The sequence below is a fragment of the Ruditapes philippinarum genome, unplaced genomic scaffold, assembly GCF_026571515.1.
Source record: "Ruditapes philippinarum isolate M1 unplaced genomic scaffold, ASM2657151v2 ctg840_1_1_1_1, whole genome shotgun sequence".
NCBI lineage: Eukaryota > Metazoa > Mollusca > Bivalvia > Venerida > Veneridae > Ruditapes > Ruditapes philippinarum.
In genome coordinates this window covers 120,179-145,607 of record NW_026859573.1, presented here as the reverse complement: position 1 = coordinate 145,607, position 25,429 = coordinate 120,179, and the positions used below count along the sequence as shown (strand labels likewise).

At 31.6% G+C, this 25,429-nt stretch overlaps 1 protein-coding gene across 2 annotated transcripts in view; it reads right to left on the bottom strand.

The window, feature by feature from the left end:
* Positions 1-5,476: 5,476 nt before the first annotated feature.
* Positions 5,477-25,429, bottom strand: part of LOC132757091 (GTPase-activating protein skywalker-like) — a 29,202-nt gene continuing 9,249 nt past the window's right edge. The window contains exons 7-11 of one of the 2 annotated variants that reach the window (XM_060748275.1): positions 24,625-24,819; positions 22,864-22,950; positions 8,445-8,603; positions 6,680-6,888; positions 5,477-5,747 (exon numbers count right to left, since the gene is read on the bottom strand). In XM_060748275.1, coding sequence (XP_060604258.1) covers positions 5,612-5,747; positions 6,680-6,888; positions 8,445-8,603; positions 22,864-22,950; positions 24,625-24,819 — 786 coding nt within the window. In that variant the 3' untranslated portion in view covers positions 5,477-5,611. The remainder of the gene's footprint in view (positions 5,748-6,679; positions 6,889-8,444; positions 8,604-22,863; positions 22,951-24,624; positions 24,820-25,429) is intronic. The other variant, XM_060748276.1, reaches the window with a different exon arrangement.

Sequence of the window (25,429 nt, the reverse complement as noted above, 5' to 3'; positions counted from 1 at the left end):
GGAACAAGTAACAATATCTAGCTATTGTGGAACAAGTAACAATATCAGCTTGTGGAACAAGTTACAATATCCAGCTAGTGGAACAAGTTACAATATATAGCTATTGTGGAACAAGTAACAATATGTAGCTAGGGAACAAGTAACAGTATCTAGCTAGTGGAACAAGTAACAATATCTAGTAAGTGGAACAAGTTACAATATGTAGCTAGGGAACAAGTAACAATATCTAGCTAGTGGAACAAGTAACAATATGTAGCTAGTGGAACAAGTTACAATATCTAGCTAATGGAACAAGTTACAAGATAAATAAATAAACACAAATCAGATCATAATTCTGAATAAATAAATATTTGTGCAATGTCTGGATTAAATAAATTCTGCAATATTACATAATACGCAACTTATAGGTAAAGGCCTAGTTTAAAGGGATCCATTGAGGTCCAAAACCCCAAAAAACTTAAATTTGAATTTCTTACATAGATCAGCTGGAGCATTAAACAGAAGGATATGCAAAAGATAACTGAGAAATATACTTATATTGTATTTTATATGCTGTACTTAGACCAATTTGAGGTAAAAAGCATCACAACGCTTTTCATTTTTGGGTCATTTAATGAATTAACCAGTTATTGCACTAAGGTGACAAAACGTGGTAGCAGAATAAATGAATTTATGGACATATAATATATCCTGCAATTCTACAACCACTATAAATGACTTAATGAAAAAAATCGAAAATAAATTAAATTTTGTACAGCCTGGTTTTATACTGAGGTTTTTAAGGATGCACTGAAAAATATGAGGTAACTTTTAATTTTAATTTTTTTTTTTGATCTTTCAAAAAAGAAAAAAATGACTAGCTTTTAGAATTACATGAAATTATAACAGTTTACTTTACAGAACACATTATTGAGACAACTGGCCTATAATTAACAACAAAAAAAAAAAAACTTTAACAAATACGTCTGGTTGATACAAAAACTACTTCTTAACTTTTAAGTTAATTTTTAGTATATTATGAATTATATTCATGACTACATGCAGAATACTATTCATAATAATGCAAATAGATTTCTTAAAAATTAATTGGCTTAAACACTTTGTAAATGATGCCATATCATACAGTAAAAAAACGAAGCACATACAAGGTACATTGTATGTTCTACATCTTAATCAGTTAACTGCATAAAACTATAAAATTTATTATAATTTGTGTTTTGTTCTTAATGGCCTATTTATCGATTCAAATGTCTAAACTTGAAAAAATGTAAAAAAAGTTTCACTTCAATTATAACTTTATACCAGCATTTGCGTAGCATTTAGACATGGCGCCATTTTTTTAGTTACGTTTTTTTTTCATGTTTCTTTGAAAACTGTTTTAACTTGCTTGGTTACCTTATTAACTTGTAGTCAGTAACAATATGCATTATTATAAATTTATCACACAAGTTGCTGATATGGGAGAATATATTCCAGCTGACATAAATATAACCCGCGGATTATGCCACTGGGTCATATTTATCTCATTCCGGCTATATTCTCCCATATATCCCATCAGCAACTTATATTACTAATAATATATTCTTATAATGCTGCACATTTGTTAAGCTGATTTTCATTGGTCACAATCTTGTTGTTAAAAACATAAATTTTCATTGGGCAATCTTGACATTTATGTTACCTATATAATTTTCTATAAAGACTCTCAACAAGTTAAATTTGCTATATAGACTCTAAAAAAGTTATCTGGTCAAGTATAAATGCTTGATGTCAAATTATTCTTTCTGGGTGTCTAAGAGTTAATAAATTTACAATTGTTTCTAATAGGTCATAAAGCCTACTTAATTTCAATAATTATATTATTAGTTATGTTTGGAAATATAACCCGAGCCGCTAGGTGAGGGTTTTTATTCCAAACAACCGTTTATATACAGCCATATAACCTGTCTTAAATATTTGTAACGAATTTATACAGCAAGCATCATTTTTTAGTGTGAAAAGTGAGATTTCTTCATAAATTGACAGCAGCCGTGTATATAAAACTATATAAACGTCATGATTATCCAATGAAAAGCGACATTACAAACGTGCAGTATTATAAGATTAGTTATAAAGATTTTTGAGAGGTTATTTGGCCCTATATAAATTTTTGTATGCATTTCTACTTGGGCTATATTGCAAACCAATTATATGTCGGTATAACAATATTGCCATATAACCTGTCAAGAACATGCATAAAAAATATATAACAGGTATAATAAGCCAGCAAAATTTTGAGAGAGGAAAAGAAGAAATTACTTCATAAATTGACAGCAGCAATGCATATATTTTATATAAACATCAGATTTATTCAAAGAAAAGCAATGTTACAAACATGCAGTATTATAACTTCAGGGGTTCCGCTAGCCATGGAAACTAAGGTTTGCCATTTACAAGGCCAAATCCCCATGATTTTATCAAAATTTGATCCTCCAGTTAAAATCCTGAGGGTCAAATCAAGCCTATAGGACATTTGAAGGGTCAAAGAGTCATTTCAAGGGTCAAATGAAGACACTGTAACTTAAAACATAAAATAGGTAACAATATATACAAGTACCAGTATATATTACTGAATTTTATCATCTTTTTTTATTAAGGAATATTTTCCTCTGTTTCATGTAAGTTACATAACATAGAAACATATTACAGAATAAATCTACATAATTTTATTCACATTACTATTATATACTTTTATCATGCTTTATTGATGAAAAAGTATTAGAAACATTACTTGAACATAATCTCTAAAAGCAACACATAATCTTTTTTATTTCTTTTTTTAAACAGTTTTCTGAATAAAATTAGCACTTATAAATTGTCTTACAATCTCAAATGGAAGAGTTTCACAACACCATCAAAGCTATTACTACTACAAATAACAAAATATTTCAAGGGAGGTAACTTCCAGAAAACGTTTTAAAAACTATAAAAGCTAGTTGACAAAATATTTCAAGGGAGGTAACTCTCACAATGTTCAAATGGGTTATTTTACAAACTATAAAAGTGAATACTATTGCATATTACAAAATATTTCAAAGGGAGGTTACTCCTACAACATTCAAGTGGAATATTTCACAGAACTATAAAAGCTAGTACTCAAAATATAAACTAAGGGAGGTTACTCCCACATAGTTTAAAATTAAGCACTTGAGACAGACTACTTACAAATCATCAATCCTAACAAATATAGTCAGGGTGTTCACTAGCCATGAAATCCTGAGGGTCATTTTGACTAAATTTTACTGACTACAAGTTCAAATCCCCATGATTTTGAATTTAACAAAATTTGACCCTCCAGTTAAAATCCTGAGGGTCAAATCAGGCCGTTTGGAAATTTGAACGGTCAAAGAGTCATTTCAAGGGTCAAATGGACACCCTGATAGTTTATAAAACATATAATTTTAATTATTACAAATCATATGCTATTCAATAAATATTATATTAGGGCAATATAGTACACAATAATATATTTAATAATATATTTACATAATATGTAATGAAAAGTTTCATTATGTAACAAAATTTTTTTCATCGACACATTTCTAAAGCTACCACAAATCACTGACTAGACATGTAACAAATAATTACATTATAACTACATTTTATTTAACAAGGTTATAAAAAATCAATTTTATCTGACTAATATAGAAGTCATTTTACATCTACATGTATATGCATAACTGCTGGCAAATTGTGATTTTGTTTATTTTCTTCCAATTATGCAAAATAATTTTTTTAAATAAAGATTTTTGACCATTTATAATCAGATTGATATATAACCCTCAGTTGTACCACTTTGGGTTATATAAGCTTAGTATACAATCATTTGTACTGGGCCATATAACCCATCAAAAAAATCTTTAACAAAATAAGTAAAGAAATCCACAGAAACTCACAATTATCTTTTTCAATTAAGACACATGTTGCACAGGTTTTGTTTACCATATTTCTCATTAGCATATTAGTAAAAGAAAACATGTGACCTATTTTCTGAAAAGAAAAAAATATGAAATAAATTGTCAATCACTTGACAGAGAGATTCAATATGCAAGGGAGGTCACTGTATTTACATTTATCAGTAATAACAAAACATGATTACCTCCCTTTACAATTTCTTCAGAAGCAAGCTTTCTACACTCTGACCACAAAATGTAAACGTGGTGTTGCCTATGTAACATTTTATCACTATGTATCACTGTGTGATATTCCACATATGCATGAAATTTCAGTTATGTAAAAGAGAGGAAACTTAAATATAACCTTTAGTTAACAGTATGCTTTGCCAACTACTTAATAATTCCTTCATGAAATAAATTCCCCTAACATTAATATCTTCAGTATTGCATAAAAAACATCCATATGATATGTTTATAAAAAGAGATTCTACTGTACTTTGTATACAAGAACAAAATAAATATTTTGATTTATGCAATAAGATTATGATCAATAAACAATGAGAAAGAAATCTATTTCTTTAATAACAAACTAGAAGATGTTAAAGTGAAAAGCCTGTTTAGTCATACATTTTCTATCTACCTGTATTTATAGAACAGACACACTAATATGTCCAGTTGTAAACCTCTTAGAATTCAAATCCAGGGTTTGCAAGGTTGATCCCCTGTTACTCCCAATTAAAATTACAAAGAAGTGTACATTTGTTAGAAAAGACATTTTTGTTTACAGAGTATTGAGATCCTAACATATCAATAATGTACATTTGATGACAGTGATTTCCTTTTAAGCTCATATAAAGTAAGTGTGTAAAGTTTAAACCCTTTTTTTAAAAACATAAACTTGCACGCAAAACTTTACAAAAGCGGACACCACTGCCGACACCTGGGTGAATATAATAGCTCTCCGTTGAGCTAAAAAAAGGTCCCTTAACAGTAAATCACATGTCAAATGTCTTTTTATTTTTCATAGGTATGATGTTTATGGCTCCAATCAGTGAAGATATTCTCGTTTGGTCTATATTCAGGTATTTTCGTTTCTCTCTTTAAGGTGTTGTCATGTTACTATATATAGTTACATTTGAATCATAGTGTTTTTTTTTAAGTTTTAAGATGACACTGATGATGTACATGTCGCATATGTAACTCTGAGTAAAAAAATCTCAAATGCCCCTCAAAGTATTACAAGCATTTCTGTAAGCTAGTATGATAGCTTTCTTACATTAAAGAATCCGACTCCCCTTTGTAGGATTTTAAACCTACAGAGATGAGAGGAGCAAGTGATCTGAATATAGCTCCCTGAACCACATGGCAACAGAAGCCCTATCAGTACACTATATGTCAATATACCATACCTCACCAGTTCATGACATTCGTAAAACTTTGTTGTTCCTTTCTTCTTTCTTCAGTATTCTTTACCATAAGCAGAAATTTTCTACTTTATTTATCACTCTTTGTGACTGATAAGCAGTGATTTGCTTGCAGATTCCAGACATGTAATCTCTCTAAACACATTCTATGTTTTAAGTAACTACCCACAATTCTTATAATCTACACATCAATATGTTGGGAATGGAAGATCATCCTACTATTATCACATAGGTCCGGTTAACTCCGGTTCACTACACAAAGCCATAAACCTCCACAACTTTACACTGAAAGTCTTCGCACTTGCTCAAAGGCTCGTTGTCGAACGTATCACATTTCTCTGTACGGCAATGTAGAAGATTCTCGTCCAATGATATCGCATTGCCATGCCTGAAAATATATTGTTACGACTTTAGTCTAAAAGCAATGTTTTGAAACAAAATCAATAATTTTTTTATATCAATATTAAACATATATTTCCTGTACACTGATAAATCTAAATTTAAGTCTCTATGAAGGCATAGTTAATTTTCTTATTATTTCATATTGACTATACATGTACTGTCATACCTGTGTTAAAGACCATAATACAGACCACCCTGTAAATCAAGACCACTCTTTGACAAAACATTAAAAATATGTGTGCACTCCAATTTAAGACCATTTCTCCGTAATGGCCATGAAAGGTCTCTACTTTGGATGGCCTTTATCACAGATGTGACTGTATATACCAGTGGTCCCCCACCATTATCTGTATTTAAGGACACATCCACTACTTATGCTAGGCCCACCCTTATTTTATGCCAGATGAATAAAGTAAAGGGTAGTGAAAATTGACTTAAATGCTAAGTGCAGTCATCAATCAATCAAACAATATTTTCATCAAAGTTCACTTTTTTTACTTTTACCCAATTCTCTTAAATTTGACTTCTTGACTTTTACCCAATTCTATTAAGTTCACTTTTTTACTTTAAACCAATACTATTAGGTACACTTTTTGACTTTCACCGAATTCTATTAGGTTCACTTTTTGACTTTCACCCAATTCTATTAAGTTCACTTTTTGACATTTACCCAATTCTCTTAAGTTCACTTTTTGACATTTACCCAATTCTATTAAGTTCTCTTTTTTACATTTACCCAATTCTCTTAAGTTCACTTTTTGACTTTCACCCAATTCTTATTAGTTCACTTTTTGACTTTTACCCAATTCTCTCAAGTTCATGTTTTGACTTTTACCCAATTCTCTTCTTGATATCAAAATACGGCTAAATTTTATTGACAGTTTAAACATTAAGAATATTTAGTTTATGTCAGCATACCCTCCTCCTACTGTGAGAATCTTCCTGTCTCCAGCCTGGAACATGCTGGCTGTGTTGGAAATATTTTCCTCTTTCAGCCCCACCCACTCATATTTCTTCTTCTCGGGCCACAGCGTAAACAGGAATGTTTCGCCAGTACCAAAGTACGATAACAACTGGCTCTTCTGCCTTCTGTCCCTCCAACAGGCCGAACAAAATGCTCCAAACACCTTTAAAATAAATATAAACAAAAGCACAGGTTAGTTTTGACAGTGTATCTTGGTTTATGAGTTAAGTTAAAGATCAAAATCTTTATCTTCAATAGTATAGTGGCAGCATGGCCTAATGGATAACATGTAGGACAAGTAATCTATTTGGACTGCTGGCCGCATTGGTTCAAACCACGTTAACGGCAAGCCATTATTTCCACAAGCAAGAAACTACACTCATTACATAATACTGGTTTGTTTCCGGAATGGATTCAAAGTGTTTCAACAAGCTTATTATAGCTTCTAACACAACTGAACTGAAATCGATTCAGTATAAAACTAATAGTATATAAAAATATAATGGAGGCGTCGGTGACCGAGTGGTTAAGGTTGTTGACTTCAATCAACTTGCCCCACACTGCTGTAGGTTCAAATCCTGTCAGGGATTTGGAATTCTTTCATAATTGAGGAAGTTTTCCAGTTAGATAACAGAATGTCAGTGTTTCTACTCATGTGCCAGTAAATGCCAGAAATAATGCAAAGTCTTCCTCCACCAGTAAAGCTGAAAAGTTACCATATATGACCTAGAGTTACATTATAAATGTGAAACTTATTGATATCATTGCTACTCTTTAACATCCATAAAATAAATTTTTAAAAATTAAGTACATGTATGACTTAAAACAATGATACTTTAAATGTTGTAGTGTTTTGAGATGAATACAAACTTTTGGTTAAAAAAGATTCATAGCATGTAAATATTTACATGTAAATTCACTTTTTGACACTAGAATGTTTTATTTCAAGCTTGTCAACCTATAAAACTGTTTTATCATGATGAATATTGATCATGTTTTGTGGTTAAAAATGAACATCTTATACATGAAATGCAATGTCCTGCCTTCAGCAAACATCAATTTTGAAATTTTAAAACAGTTGCATGAACCCCTCAAGTTATTTGGAAAAATCACTTTAAAAATCAAGCAAAATTTCAGTAGATGATAAACAAGAAAAAGAGCTGTTACTGGGACAATTTCCTGAACTATTCTCATAAATACATTAAGAGGAAATAATTCAGGTAAAACCCAAGAAAGAGTTAATGTTCTTGGCATGTGTCCCTACATGACACAAACAATACAAGTGGAAATCTTCTTTTGATAACCTTACTGGCTGTGGGGTAAAGTAAATGAACTTGTTTGCAAACTTACACAAGGTTATAACTATCTAACCTAACAAAGAGAAATAATTCAGTCAAAATCAATCCTAGAGTTGTGGAACTTGGATAGTGACCTTAAAAGGGACTCCATTGAGGTTTGTTAACATGATGGGTCAGAAAATATTTTTCTGAGGTTTGGGTAGCAATTGGTATGTAACTTGTCTGCAAATTTTCACTGTATATCTGAAACAGACTTGACCATTCAATCTGGACATACCCATTCATCAAAATATGAATTGACAAAATAGCGAATGGTGCAGACCATGATCAGACGGCATGGATGTGCCACTGATCTTGGTCTGCACTGGTTGCAATGGTCAAAATCAGTTGCCAATCGCAGGTTTTTATGTTTATTATATACCTCATCTTGTGTTGTTTTAATGACTATGATCGTAGGCTGGTAGTTCTCGACCCTCTGATATAACGTCACAAGACTGGTTCCATGTTCCTCTGACGTATATAACAGTTCCGGTTGACAGATTGCGTACCTTGTAGGTATCCATTTTAGTATTGCATATAACTGAAAGTAAAAAAGTTTGCCAGAGTAAATTATTAATTGTTGATTAACACTTGTGTTTATATAATGATTATCAAATAAATTTTCGTCTGTTTTGTTTTTGTTTTTTTTTTTATAAAAACAATTCAAAATATGTCACAGTGACTTAAGGTGTATTGCAGAAAAAAATATTGTCTGTATTAAGTCTCAACCCACTCCCTTTGGTATCTTGTAATTAAGATAGGAACTTGCATCCAAAAACTGCCATGGCAAACTTACCCAGGCTGAGGTGAGTACAAAAGCTCTCCTCATTCTTCAAATAGTCCAGCTAAATATAAAATCATCCTTCACTATCTCAATAATTATTTTTTCTGTTTCATTTTAAGCTGCATACCTCCAGATGAGCCAAAAGGGTAGTTTACGTTGATGTAAGTGCTATTTGCAATGTGTAAATAACTGTCTTGGTTTACTTTACAATATTTTACTTTTAAATACATCAGTTCTTCAAAAATTTTCATGAAAATTAGCATGAATCTGGAGGCATGCTGCTTTAAGAGCAAAATTCAATTTAAATATTCCTGTTATAGGACACTTAGCAAAGATTCTAGCCCCCATACAGAATAAATGGCTATAGAATTCAAAAACTGTTTTGAATGTGAAAATTATATCAACATATTAGATACATGTACATGAAACAAACATCATGTGTCACTTAAGTTACACAAATTAAATAACATGTTAGCTAGCTTGTTAACTAGAATCTGAATAAAATATCATATAATTTTTCAAACTCTGCTGCAAATTTATCGAAAATACTGAAAATATGAGAGTAACCTGCAACTTTATTCTTTCTTAGACTGACTGAGCTGTGAATCTCTCTTTGTAAATGTATCAGACATCTTAAAGGGACTCCACTGAGGTTTATTCACATGACAGGACTGGAAATATTTTTTTTTGAGATTATTGTTCAAATCTAATGTTAAGGTATGGACCAATTACTTGCGTGAAAAATTTCAGATCTCAGACATCATTTACTCACTTTGTTTTTCCAGAATAATTATTTAATAGTGTAAATTGACCCAAATTTCAAAAACGTTTCAATGTTTTTCACTCAAATCCGGCTATGAATAGCACATAAATAATTATGAAATTCATTTTATTTCCAAGTATATTTCTTAATCTTTTGCTTATCTGTCTGTTTTAGCACCCTAGCTGAAAGAAATGTTTTTAGGCTTAAATACCTCAGTGGACTTCCTTTAAAAACCCTGTTATTGTAAACTAGCAAATTGAATTTTGGAAAACACTGGCTCGATCTTTGTGAACATGAAATAATACAGAGCTATCTGAGAGTTTCTTGCATGATAAATCTTAATATGCATGTTAGTTTTTACATTTGAATAATATCTTACATCTCTTACATCAAAGTAGAAACAATTGCACGGGCTAGATGACAAAACACATAATTAACACATATAAAGTATAATTATTTATAATATACTTATAAATAAAATGAGAATTATTGATAAAATAAAAAGCATATTTTCATTTTTCTTATTTTCACTGCAGTATGTGAAACATATTTTCCATATTTTCACTGTTATCTTGTCAGACTTATCTTTCTCCTAAATTCTGCAAAAACGAAGTCTTTAATCCAGGCATTGTAAAGATCAAAAATGTATAATAAACAGAAAGTTCAAGTAAAAATATTTCTATAATTACGGGATTTATTTTAAATTCAAAGTATAAGAGTAATTATATTTCACTTGTGACTTCTGCCCTTTGATAAAATATTCATTTTCATACCACTATATGAAAATACATCCCATATTTGAAAACTTGAATATCCTCTATTAAAAACAGGACAGTAAATTAACAGTTCGTATTTCTTCAAAAAATAGTCAGTTCACTCTATTTATTTATTTTGTGCAACAGTAATATCAAAACCTTACTCAAAATACTTAAAAGGTAGAACATTTGCAACTGCAGAGTAAAACCAACAATGTTCTTTAAGCTTTCTGAATATCTTCCTCACATATAAAATTCAAAAGTTCCTGTCAGGATTCAAACCCATAGTGGTAAGGGGCAAGTGGTTTGATTTCAAAGACCTTATTTGAACCCCTCTGCCACGGACGCCTCTTTCAAAATTCATTCAAGCAACATAATTATATATAATTATGTATAAAAATATGGAACGCCGAACAAGAAAACTGCCTGCTATATAAAAAATTATTGTAAATTAAATAAATAACTCTTAAAACTATTATTTACCTTACAGTCTTTAAATCCCGCTTTAAAATTAGAATTTCGGAGGACAATATCTTTAAGATGTAAACTGATCTTTCGCTCAAACTCACTTTCTACTTTCTCTTTATGTCTCAATCTCTTAATCCAACTCATACATGAACTCATCCTGATAATATGTTCATTTCCTCACTTTTGCTCAATTAAAACACTTTGGCTCCATTTAATATTTTTTCTGTTTTGCTCAATTTAATCACTTTGGCCACTTTTAATAGTTTTTCTTGTTTTGCTTAATTACAACACTGTGGCTCCTTTTGACAGTTCTTTTGTTTTGCTCAGTTAAAACACTTTCGACTTCTTTGTTTTTGTTTTACTCAATTCAAAAGCTTTGGCTCCTTTTAATGTTTCTTTAAAAATCTTTTTTAATTATCCAGTCTGTATGATTTTGATTGTTTTAAAATAAGTTCCCGTTGACAAGATTTTTATTTTTTTAAATTTTTATCTGTGATCAATTTTTTTTCAGTAATTAAGTGAAAAAATTCTTTTCCTTCCAATAAAATGTTCTTGTCTCTATATATCACTTTTTTTGTGTTCTTTGTACTGTTTTTTTTTTTTAATATTTATAATTTCAGACAAAATGTCTAATGTATTACAAATAGCATTCTAAGTTCCTTTCAGCTTTCATAATAATTATATACTAATAAATACAAAAATAAACTTTTTTTTAACAAAGTTCTTATAATAGTTTTCTGCTAAAATATTTCAAATGATGTTCAATCAAATAATAGTAGAAGTTCTGCTTAAAAACAAAACATTCCATTCAATAGCAACATTTTCCTTCAAAAATGCCAAAAGTTTTTCTGCGTTATCTTAAAAATGAAAAGTGAAACAAACAAAAATCAGTGACCTTATTTGTTGATTAAAATGTATTATTTTTCTACCTGTATACACAGCTCTTAATGCACGTTCAAATTTATTGTTACAAATAATACCTTTCTAAACTCACGCTCTTTGAAGCTGTTGATAAGGAAATTGAAATAAAAATTCCTACTGTTTAATTTCTTATTTATTTAAAACACACTTCATTTCTTATTGTAACTATTATCTTAAAGCTCAAAAAAACTTATTATGTTTACACAAAATTTCATTGACAAAATAATGTTGAACAACAATTATCAAAACAATTAAGTTGAATTAACATCGTTTCATGTTGCTTTTCCTCTGTTAGTTTTTCGTGTTCAGTTTTGTGATACAATATTTGAAGATATTACATGTTGACCTTGAATGACCTTTGCAGATATGAGGAAATATCTTAACATCATTTCAAGATGACTCAAGTATATAAAAATTGAGGAAATAAATAGAACTAATCTGTATCGTTTAAAGTTATCAATATTTTAAGCAGACGAAAATTTTAAATACAATTTTTGAAATTAATTTTTTTTTCAAAAATAAAATCTTCAGAAAAAGGAATATACACTTATAAAATACAATAAACTTAATATCATTAAACTCCAAAATTAACATTATTAAAGAAATAATCTTTTTACTGTTTTTCACAAAAAAATCCAAAATTACAGTATTTAATAAAAGGAATAAATTATAATAGGAAGAAAATGCAAAAGGTTTATAATATGGTAAATCATTAAATTAATTGATTTTATGCATTTGAATTAATTACTTAATTCATTGGTATTTATATAGCAGTATCTATTAATTAGGTTTATTTTAAAATACCAAAAAATTGCTCATTTCCACAAGTTGCTGAGTGTTATATTGTGAAGGTGTTATAAATATAGTGATAATGGACCACTGATAACTACTGTGCTGCTGATAATATTATCATTGTTATCAATGTATAGTATAGCCAAGTAGCTAGTACCACATTGTCCTATACTTGTGATAGTCACATGGAGTGAGAATGACCATTACTAACTTAATATTTTCATTATTAATAATATTAATATGCCAAAGTATAAACTTTCATTTCAAAATATAAATTTTTAAGTATTGCTACATAATTATAAGTATGTTTAGATTTTCCTACAAGTATGTCTAGATTTTCATACATTTAGTATCTGTCTAGATTTTCCTACAAGTATATCTAGATTTTCATATAAGTATGTATAGTTTCCAATTATAAATTATGTAAGTATGTCCAGATTTTCAGATCAGTATGTCTTGATTAATAATTAATATTTTTTAAGTATAATATCATAATTTCCTTACACTTGATTATGGTTTACAATAAATTTACGTTTTCATGTGTTTATTTTTTAATTTTTCTTTTTATTTTGATAATGGTTTTTTACAAACATTAATCTGGCATTATGCTTTATATTTTATAAATCATTTTTATTTATATTAGCTGATAACCATACCTTTAAAATAATTCAAGTTGGGGTAAATGTAAAAGTTGCCATAATATTATATGACCTTTTCATGAAAGTATGCCTGTTTACAAAATAAGGCCAAATTTCAGACTCGAAATAATATTACAAAAAAAGAGAGTAAAAATATGCCAAGACAATTTAATGTAATCTCCCTTACAAATCTAATTTCAACAGTAAGCGACAATTTATTCCTATCTTTAACCCTGCATTAAAGAGTGTTAACATACCGTTTTGATCTTTCAATGAAGTAAAAACAACTTATCACAAACACAAAAACACTGAAAGATAAATCAGTCTAGTTTTTATAGTCATTTAGAACTGAAAATTCTGATAATCAAAGAAAATATAAATTCCTTATTTACGGTTTCACTTTGAGGAGAGATACTAAATATTACGAAATTGAAAATATCCCAGATACATTGGTTCATCACTTCACACATTAAGTCTGTATGTAAACAGACAAATTTATGGTTTATTTACACCGTGTGTTTTTCCCCCCACAGTGCACTCGAGGGGACAGACAAAATACAGAAATTAAACATTCACTTCCTCACGTTTACCACTTCTGTATCAAAATCTATATGAGCCGCGTCACGACAAAACCAACATAATGGGTTTGCAACCAGCATGGATCCAGACCAGCCTGCGCTTCCGCGCAGTCTAATCAGGATCCATGCTGTTCGCTTACCAACCCTATTACATGTAGAGAAACTGATAGCGAACAGTATGGATCCTGATCAGACTGCGTGGATGCGCAGGCTTGTCTGGATCCATGCTGGTCGCAAATGAATTATGTTGGTTCTGTATCGAAATCTATATTAATTAAGACACTTTAAATTGAACTTAACTAATATCATAGTTAAAATTCACCTTGAAAAAAAAAAGTGTCATGATCTCAGATTTCATGATTGTTAATTCTTATAAACAAGAGGGCCATGATGGCCCTGATGTCGCTCACCTGTATGTAGGCCCCCTGAGCAGGGCCAGTTTAAACCCCAGGGCTTTTATTTGAACAAACTTGGAAGACACTCATTAGAAGATGTTTCACTATGTTAAGCTTTTACTACACACATGTAATGAAAAACAATGATCTCATCCCCCTGTTTCCCCCTCCCCCCCCCCGGCAGGGCCAATTTTCACCCAAGGGCTTTTATTTGAACAAACTTGGTAGTCATCCATAAGAAGATATTTCATGCTAAACATCTAAGCTCTAGTTCATTGGGTTTTTTAAAAGAAGATTTTGTAAGTTTTTACTACACACATATAGTTAAAAACAGTGACACCCCTGGGGCGGGGCCAGTTTTGACCCCGGGGCTTTTATTTGAACAAACTTTGTAGACACTTATTAGAAGATGTTTCAAGCTTAATATCTAACTCTAGCTATTTGGGTTTTTTCAAAGAAACTTTTTAAGTTTTTACTATATGCATATATAGGGAAAATCAAGACCCCCCGGGGCGGGGCCAATTTTGACCACAGGACTATTATTTGAACAAACTTTGTAGACACTCACTAGAAGATGTTTCATGCTTAATATCTAAACTCTAGCTATTTGGGTTTATTCAAAGAAGATTATTTAAGTTTTTGCTATACACATATAAGGAAAATCAATGACCCCCTGGGCGGAGCCAATTTTGACCCCAGGACTTTTATTTGAACAAACTAAGTAGACACACATTAGAAGATGTTTCCTGCTGAATATCTTAGCTCTAGCTCTTTGAGTTCTTTCAAAGAAGATTTTGTAAGTTTTAACTATATGCATATAGGGAAAATCAATGACCCCTGGGGCGGGGCCAATTTTGACCCCAGGGCTTTTATTTGAACAAACTTGGTACACACTCAATAGAAGATGTTTCATGCTGAATATCTTAGCTCTAGCTCTTTGGGTTCTTTAAAAGAAGAATTTTTAAGTTTTTACTATATGCATATATAGGGAAAATCAATGACCCCCTGGGGCGGGGCCAATTTTGACCCCAGGGCTTTTATTTGAACAAACTTGGTACACACTCATTAGAAAATGTTTCATGCTGAATATCTTAGCTCTAGCTCTTTGGGTTCTTTAAAAGAAGAATTTTTAAGTTTTTACTATATGCATATAGGGAAAATCAATAACCCCCTGGGGCGGGGCCAATTTTGACCCCAGGGCTTTTATTTGAACAAACTTGGTACACACTCATTAGAAGATGTTTCATGCTGAATATCTTAGCTCTAGCTCTTTGGGTTCTTTAAAAGAAGAATTTTTAAGTTTTTACTATATGCATATAGGGAAAATCAATGACCCCCTGGGGCGGGGCCAATTTTGACCCCAGGGATTTTTTTTGAACAAACTTGGTAGACACTCACTAGAAGATGTTTCATGCCAAATATCTAAGCTCTAGCTCTTAGGGTTTTTTAAAAGAAGATATTTAAAGTTTTTTCTTTCGGTTGCCATGGCAACCAGAGTTCTGCATGGAATTAAATTCTTTGAACAATTTTTAAAGGTGACCAACAAAGGAACATTCCTGTGAAGTTTGGATGAAATTGGCTTAGTGGTTTATGAGGAGATGTCATTTAAAGTAAAAGTTTACGGACGGACGGACGACGGACGGACGAACGACGGACGGACGGACGCCGGACGAAAAGCGATCACAAAAGCTCACCCTGTCACTTTGTGACAGGGGAGCTAAAAAACAGGACTCATTATCCAATTACTAGATTTAATAAATTAAAGGAGGTCAAATTAAGCCTTAAAACATGTAAAACATAAAATTTGAATTTCTTATATAGATCAGCTTGGTCACTTAAAACAGAGATATGCAAAAAGATAAATAAGAAATATGTTAAGGAATAAATTGAAAATCATATTTTGTGCTATTCTGATTTGAGTGAAATTAGCGCTGCAAGGCTTTTCAATTTAGGTCATTTTTCACAACTAGAATAATTATTCTGGAAACACAGAGTTAGTCAATGATCTGCAATTTTGCACAAAAATCATTGGTGTAGACCTACATCAAATGGAACCTGAATCTTGAAAAATTATTTCCAGTCCCATCATGTCAAAAAAACTTAGAGAAGTCCCTTTAATATCTTTACTAGCCCAATGCTTTTACAAGTGACTATTCAAAGCAACTAGGCAATTACCTATAGCTTGGACATGCTTAATAAATAATATCTTTAATGGACTTGTCCATCTTTCAATCAGGACAAAACAGGACTCATCATTTGAAGAGATATTTTCAAAATAAGAAGAGCAGTGCAGACCATCAGCAGATGTCAGCATGGATGTGTCTGCTTAAACTTGGTCTGCACTGGTGGTAGCATGGGTAAAATCATTTGCTAATTTTTTAAGCCAGCTCAGGGTAAATTATCTAGAAATAAACATCACTCTATAGCATAAAGATAGAGATCAATATGTGATAAAAGTTATTATTTAAGTTATATTCTACTTAAGTCACATGTATTGTGAATAATTTACCTATACATTAGGTGACATTTAACTTATAAATAAATCAATATTGTTCATGTATTGTATTCTTTGATTTTTGTTTTTTTAATTAAATGTGGTTTCTCACCTAAATGAATGCAGCTTTGAAAAATCTTTTCTGTAATTTAACCTTTACCATAATTAATATCTCAAATGGAAATTTTTATTCTGGACAAAAACCCTTCATCATTTATAGGTAAACATGGTAAAAATCCTAAAAATGTACTGCCTTAAAAAAGCAAGTAGTGCAGAACCTTCCAGTTAGCTCAATAGGTAGAGCATTGGACTGTGAATTGGGTGACCTACTGGTTTGATTCCCTGACGGCTCAGGTCACTTTTGTTGTGATTGATCATGAAATCTTTTCTACGGTGACATTCGCACTGTACCTCTGCTCTGGTACTGCTAAACTGCTTGACAGCCTGCCGGTGGCTGAATTGTGCTCTTGTGAATGCAATGTGGCTTAGTGCCGTGACTCCGAGTGAAAACTACCAACACCTGTCCACCGCAAGCAGTGCAGACATTATCATCAGACAGTACAGATTATGTCAGCTGATTCTTCAGGTCTGATTATAACTCGGGCTGCATGACAAGGAAAAAATCAGCTGCTAGCTACTAGCAGGCTATTCTAATACTTGATCTAGGTAAACCTAATAAAACAAATAACACCAAATGAAAAGCAAAATTAAAATATATCTTTTGTAAGCCTTAAAGCGGCACATCATCAAGCAAGATCAAATTTAAATTTCATGTAAATTCAAAACATGATTTAAGCAGTAACTAGAAATGTGTCCATAGGACACTGATGCCCCCACACGCCACTGTTCTGTCATTCTTATGACTCTAGGTCAAATATTTTTTGGACTACATGTGCCACAAGTTGAAAACTAAAAATCAACAAAGGGCCATAATTCTGTTAAATTTGGTCGCAGCAAAAATTCCTTCCTTTACTACCATCTACACATTAAGGTTGTTCATCCCTGGAAGTTTAAGCAAAATCTGCCTTCCGGTTTAAGAGGAGTTGCGTTCACAAAATTTCTACATAGTTATTAATGAAAAAATCAACAAAGGGCCATAATTCTGTTAAATTTGGTTGCAGCAAAAATTCCTTCCTTTACTACCATCTACACATTAAGGTTGTTCATCCCTGGAAGTTTAAGCAAAATCTGCCATCCGGTTTAAGAGGAGTTGCGTTCACCAAATTTCTACATAGTATATAGTGAAAAAATCAACAAAGGGCCATAATTCTGTAAAATTTGGTCGCTGCAAAAATTCTTTCCTTTACTACCATCTACACATTAAGGTTGTTCATCCCTGGAAGTTTAAGCAAAATCTGCCATCCGGTTTAAGAGGAGTTGCGTTCACCAAATTTCTACATAATATATAGTGAAAAAATCAACAAAGGGCCATAATTCTGTTAAATTTGGTCGCAGCAAAAATTCCTTCCTTCACTACCATCTACACATTAAGGTTGTTAATCCCTGGAAGTTTGAGCAAAATCTGCCATCCGGTTTAAGAGGAGTTGCGTTCACAAAATTTCTACATAGTATCTAGTGAAAAAAGCAACAAAGGGCCATAATTCTGTTAAATTTGGTCGCAGCAAAAATTGCTTCCTTTACTGCCATCTACACATTAAGGTTGTTCATCCCTGTAAGTTTAAGCAAAATCTGCCATCTGGTTTAAGAGTAGTTGCGTTCACAAGATTCCGGGACGTACGGACGGACTGACGGACAAGTGCAACGCTATATGCTCCCACATTGTGGGGGCATAAAAATCTTATCATGTCAATACAAATTAATTGATTAAACATACATGTCCGCCCTTAGGCATTTTATTTATATGATGCATAACAACCAAATGAGAGATCATACATGGCCTTTATAGACAGGTGGTCTTTATTTGAAGTTTACTTGGTTGACAAAGAGTGGTCTTAATTTAAAGAGTGGTTTGTATTTGGAGGTGGTCTCTAACAAAGGTTAATTCCTTTTTTTAAAGACTTTGACTTTATCAATTGTATTTTTTGTCAACAAAATTACAAAAACTTTAACATAAGTGGTTACGCCGACACAGACACTTGGGTGACTACAATAGCTCTACTTATTCTTATCCAATAGTCGAGCTAAAAATTGAGCTACCAACATAAGTTGTGAACAATATAGAACCTCAGGTCTGACAGTACCGGTTCTTATATAGTGGAAAAGCTATAGTCACTTATTGGTTCTGAGCCAGCTGAGGGTTAAAAATATTTATCTTTAACCCTTTTTCCTGTTTTTAAAGATGTGTTCATCCTTGCTTCATATTTTATAGGTATTTAATATCCTTTAACAGGAAAATTAACTCCGAATAAACAAACATTGACCAATGACTGACACCTCTGCACACAGTAATTAACATGTCATTCAATTTTACACCAATCAAATATCATAGATTTGTTCAAAACTAAATTAATAGGAAAGTTGACCATATAATTAAAGGTAGCACAAATTTCTTTCAACCACAACATAAACATAAGTGACCTTTGTTTCAACTTAATTTGATTATTTGTAAATTTATCAAATGGCAGGCAATAAAATTGTTTGCATCAAAATCAAATATTAACATCAAATAACAGTCAAATTTTATAACCATAGAAACCTTCATTTGAAGACACAAACTTTTTAATATTTTTGATTTTTTTTAAACAACTCGTAATTAAACTTTTATGAATTGCATCATTTTTTTTAAAATACAATGTATTTGCATCATTTTACAACAGACCTGCTGCAAAGATTACAAATTTGGTGATTTAGTTTTTCTTTTGTAGGGTTTTGTCCCAAAAACACAGACTTAAAAGTCAAATTGCCACTTTCCAGCTTTAATTACACTGGTCGAGAAAGACCTCAGTTTCCCCTCCGTGGAATTATTTCAGGCATGAATGGGCATCTAAGTAGTAAGAGAACCATAAACATTCTATAAGCTAGTTAGATAGCAAAATCCGAGGCATGAATGGGCATCTGAGTAGAACCACACACATTCCATAAGCTAGCTGGATACCATCCTCACAAGGAAGAATCCAAAGTCCCAAAGAAAGATTCAAACCCATGACGGTGAGGGGCAAGTGCTTTGAAGTCAAAGACCTTAACCACCAGGCTACAGACGAACCTCTGGTTATTTATTGACTAAATACAGTAAAACTACTAGTCTATTACACCAAACAACCTAAATTTCTTTTTAAAAATCCTGTCACCAACAATAAAAACAGTATATAAATTACCATGATGTTCTGCATATAAGCAAACACAGTTCTAGCATTTCTATATGTAAGACTACCTGTTTCAATTTCATCAGCATATTTTCCAATATTGGTTCCATAGTTAACTGTAAACAAGTCAGATACTAGTCACACAACTTTGTTTTATACATAACTCTCACAAACACAACTTTCTTAAAACGAGTGATAAATATAAACATAAAACTGCATTTGGTGTTAACACACATCTGTAAAAAATTTAAAGTTAAAAAGAGGCATAACTAAACTAGAAATGTGTCATCATGCCACGGATGCCCCCGCATGCAGCCAAAATTTCAGATGTTATAATATTTAGTTCCAAATTTGTTTGCACAAAATATTTTTTTCATTTTAAGTTCAGAGCCCTTAAAACTTTTTCAATGTTAACACAAACCATTTTCATACAATGTTCAAGGCCTTAACCTTTTAAAAATAGCATATTGCATATTTGTAGCCAAAATAATGGCTACATACATTTCCACAAAAGTATGAGTGCTGAAACTGACAGTTTAAAATTTTTCCAACATTCAGGAAAGATAAGTTTGTCCAATATCATTGAACCACGACCAAATTCAAACTTAAACTGCTTATTCCTAAGATGTATCTATATTATTTTCAAAGTGAAAAGGACATAACTCTGCCAAAAAATCATCAAACCATGACCAAATTCCAACTTGACCTGCCCATTCCTTTGACATATCCATAATTTATTATGTCAAATTTGAGTTGAATATGTAACACTGTTGGGTAGATAATGAACAGAATCTGTAAATTTCAAATTATTTTAAAAGTGAAAGGGGCATTACTCTGCCAAAAATCATTGAACCATGACCAAATTCCAACTTGGCCTGGGCGTTCCAAATACATATCCATATGTCAAATTTGAGTTGAATGTGTTGTAACGTTGGGGTGATAATAAACGGAAACTGAAAATTTCATATTATTTTCAAAGTGAAAGGGGCATAACTCTGCCAAAAATTATTGAACCATGACCAAATTTGAACTTGACCTGTGCATTCCTTTGACGTATCCATTTGTTTGTCAAGTTTGAGTTGAATGTGTTGTACTGTTGGGGAGATAATAAATGGAAACTGAAAATTTCATATTGTTTTCAAAGTAAAAGGGGCATAACTCTGCCAAAAATCCTCGAACCATGACCAAATTCGAACTTAACCTGTATTTTCTCATGACATATCCATATGTCAAGTTTGAATTGAATCTGTTGTATCGTTGAGGAGATAATGAACGGAAACTGAAAATTTCATATTATTTGCAATGTAAAAGGGGCATAACTCTGCCAAAAATCATCGACCCATAACCAAATTCGAACTTCACCTGTATTTTCTCATGACATATCCATATGTCAAATTTGAGTTGAATGTGTGCAACCGTTCTTAAGATAATGAACGGAAACTGATGATGACGGAATGACAGAATGACGGAAGGACGGAATGACTGAACAGGATAACACTATATGCCCCGGCCATTACATGGCGGGGGCATAAAAAATATTGCTTTCAGAATTATGCCCCTTTAAAATTTTCATTATATATCCCCAAAATTAATAATGGACAGCTCCTAAAATGGAAGCTGGACAAGTCCATTTAGAAAGACCAACAGGTTATGGGTTCAACATACTAATCCTACTCTTCCTTGACTCTGTGATAGTTTAACAATTTTGTCAAGATTAATTTGTTTACTTGCCCAATTCAACGCCAATTTTAACACATTTATGGTTGTTTTCAGTGATTTTTTTTTTTTTTGGGGGGGGGGGGGGTCAAATCGACACAGTATAGATCATATCGCGACATTCCAGCTTTACTGGTGGAGGAAGACCTCAGGTGCCCTTCCTTGCATCATTTCAGGCACGAACGGGCACCTGAGTAGAACTACCGACGTTCCGTAAGCTAGCTGGATCTAAGCTTCCTCATATGAAAGAATCCAAAGTCCCTGTCGGGATTCGAACCCACAGCGGTGAGGGGCAAGTGGTTTGAAGTCAACGATCTTAACCACTCTACCACGGACGCCCCTTTGTTTCAGTGATAGTGAACAACTTTGTCAAGGTTGTTTGTTTGTATGATTTTACTTCGATTTCAATACATTTTTGGTTGTGTCATGGTCGTTGGTCCACCTTAAGCTTTCCAAAATAAGTCTAACCAGTAAAAGCCAATTTCCCTGCAAAAGGTTAACTACTAATTCCGCATGATTTCTGAATCAGCAGCTAGAGACAAATGACCGTTACACTTAATGTCTGCTTTCAATTGCAACGGAGAAATTCAGCCTTACCGAGCTTAGAGGGTTAATAACTCATGTTTAGAATTAAGCATAATGAATTCATATTGTGAACTCAAAAATTAAATATTAAGCACAACATATATATCTATAAACCACATTTAGTAACTAAGGCCAGTCACATTTCACTTCTACACACATAAAACTACTGATACAATATTATCAAACTTAAGGAAACGAAAAATGTATAAACTTCTACATGTAATATCTGACATTTGTACAAACTAAACCATTAAGCAAAATAAATTTCTACTAAGATAAATCTAAAACTGTTCTGGAAAATACACTGGTTATCACAGGTAAAAGACAGTACATGTATTTTTCAGTATACCAGAATGTGCTTCTCATCAAATTTCAACAACAAAAGCTTAAATCAAAAGCTTAAATCAACAAAAGATTAAAAACCCAAACAATAACTAAAGCATTGGAGTAACTAATACAATAGTTAATACAACAAAAGTAGTCAAAAAAACGTAACCAAGGGAAGGAACTGCCCTAAAACAATTGTTTGCACTGTTATAATAGTTAATGCAACAAAAGTGGTCTAAAAAAAACAGTAAAACAAGGGAAGTAACTGTGATGCTAGTAACTGATAACTGCCTGCCCACAACAGTAAAGGGAAGTAACTCACACTCTTCCTATGAAGGATTGAAGATTCCTGTATATATGGCTGAAGAGATCCAACTGATCTAGACCGTAATCGATCCTCCGTGCATGGCTTAATATGAATAAATGAACAATGTTGGCTTAATATGAATAAATGAACAATGTTGGCTTAATATGAATAAATGAACAATGTTGGCTTAATATGAATAAATGAACAATGTTGGCTTAATATGAATAAATGAACAATGTTTTTTCTTGAGTGTGTTTTTTTGTTTGTTTGATTTTTAAATTAAAGATAAAATATTAAAGATTCTGTAACACAAATTTTTTATGGTTTCATTTCATAAATATGATGCTCAAATTAAGATTTGTCAATATTGTAAGTTCCAATAAGCATTATTTATAAAGATATTACCCAATTTAACATTTCATGTAAATAAAGGGAGGTAATTAGAAATTTATTTTCTATAAATTCTAAGTCAAATTTTCCAATAAGAAATGAATGCATGTAATTAATTGATTAAATATTATGTGCACAAATATTTGCAGTACACATTTTAAATATTCTTCGATGTTTGAAAATTGTTTTACTTGCATAATTATATATATATATTTGCAAGTATGGTATACACACAGTGACAATATCAATCACAAAACATACAGGATCTTTAAGGTCGTAGTGCAAAATGGTTATATCTTAAGATTTAAGTTTTATTGAATTACATATCCCAGCTTGCATGTTTACAATACAAAAACATGAGAGACAGTGCAAAAAAGTTGTATCTTACGACTGAGAATGCAGTGCAACACAGCTGTATCTATTCTATTTTATTTGCTTTACATTTTGTCTAAAATATCATTGACTTCTTCTTAATAAAACAATAGAAACATGGAAATTTCACTTACATTTGTATAGCAATTAATGGGGAAACAACAGAATTTTCAACACTGAAATCATTACATTATTAAACACTCACAATTTTGTATAAGCCATGATCTTATTTTGTTAATTCTTTACCCTAAGTATAGACTTTGACTTTTCATTCTGACACTTTCAATTTGTAACTATGAAGGGGACTCCACTGAGGTCACTTAACATGATGGGACTGGAAATATTTTTTTTTTGAGATTCATTAACAATTTGATATATGTCTGAACTGATTACTTAATGTGCAAAATATCATAACACAAGCTCAATTTTTTCCAAAAGAATTATTATAACTGTACTAAATAACCAAAAAATGATAAGTGTCGTAGAAATTCATTTTCAATTTAATTCTTATTATATTTCTTTATGTCTTTTGCATATTTGCTTTAAAGAACCAAGTTCAGTGGAACTCCTTTAATAATTAAAGGGAATTCACTGAGGTTTATTGAAATGGCAGGACTGGAAATAATTTTAAGAGATAAATGTTGATTGATGTAGGTCTAGACTGCAAAATTTCAAATCATTTGATAACTCTTTTTTCCAGAATTAATATTCAATTTATTAAAAATGACCCCAAATAGCTTTTTACCAGAATCTGGCTAATAACGGCACAAAAGTACAATTTATTTCAAGGTATATTTCTTAACCATCTTTGCATATCTCCCTGTTTTATGTGCCCCAGTTCATTAATGTAAGAAATTAAAATTTTATGTTTTTAGGCTTTCAGACCTCAGTGGTGTCCCTTTAATGACTTTTTGATACGGATTCCCTTGTTAAATTTCAAACCTCACATATGGGGTTTATTAGTAGTAGTTGTAAATTAAGGTTACTTGTAAACGTAATGTCAACAAAACTTACCATATCTACAGTAAGAGTATCCGTTCCAAGGTTCTGTAAGACAATTGGTCCGCTGAACGACCTTGTAATTGATAATCGACTCGCTTGACCCTCGTTAAAATTGTTGACGTGTTTAGTACTTGTGACATACATCTCATGTTTTACTTGTAGCTTGCGAATTTCTTTCCTACCTAGACCTCTGATTGAGAACCCAGTCTGTAAAACAATCACGACAATAAAATATTCATACTTCAGCAGTGCACGTTCAAAATAAATGCTAATTTCTAATCACTAGAATGCTTAACAAGAGCTGCCACCTTCCGGGGGCAACGCTCGATTTTTTAAATCTATTTCTTAAAGCAAAAAAATTAAGGGTTTAAACAAATCTTTACAATTATTTAGGAAATTAAAGGTTTTTCCTTTTTTAAATTTTAATAGGTCTGTCTTGTCACACTTCATGTTTTGTCCAAGTATGAATCTTTTCATAAAAAAATGACAAAATGAAGAATATAATCAAAATTCAATAATTTGACAGTCAAGGTTATTTAAAGGTGAAGTTCATATCTAAATTATGACTGTAACAATACCTCTATATTTTTCCTCAAACAAAGTCAAGCTAAAAAGTACTATAAATATTATTTGAACAAACTGGAAATGGCTTAAGTCCTTCTAAATATAATAGGAATTAACCACTAAGTTAACAAAATGTACATTTTCAAATTTATAATTATATTTAAACTAGGAATAAGTTATGTCAAGGTAAGGTTTCAAGAGGATCAAAATATAGCCTTTCATTGAACTGCGCTTCTTTCATTAAAATTACATT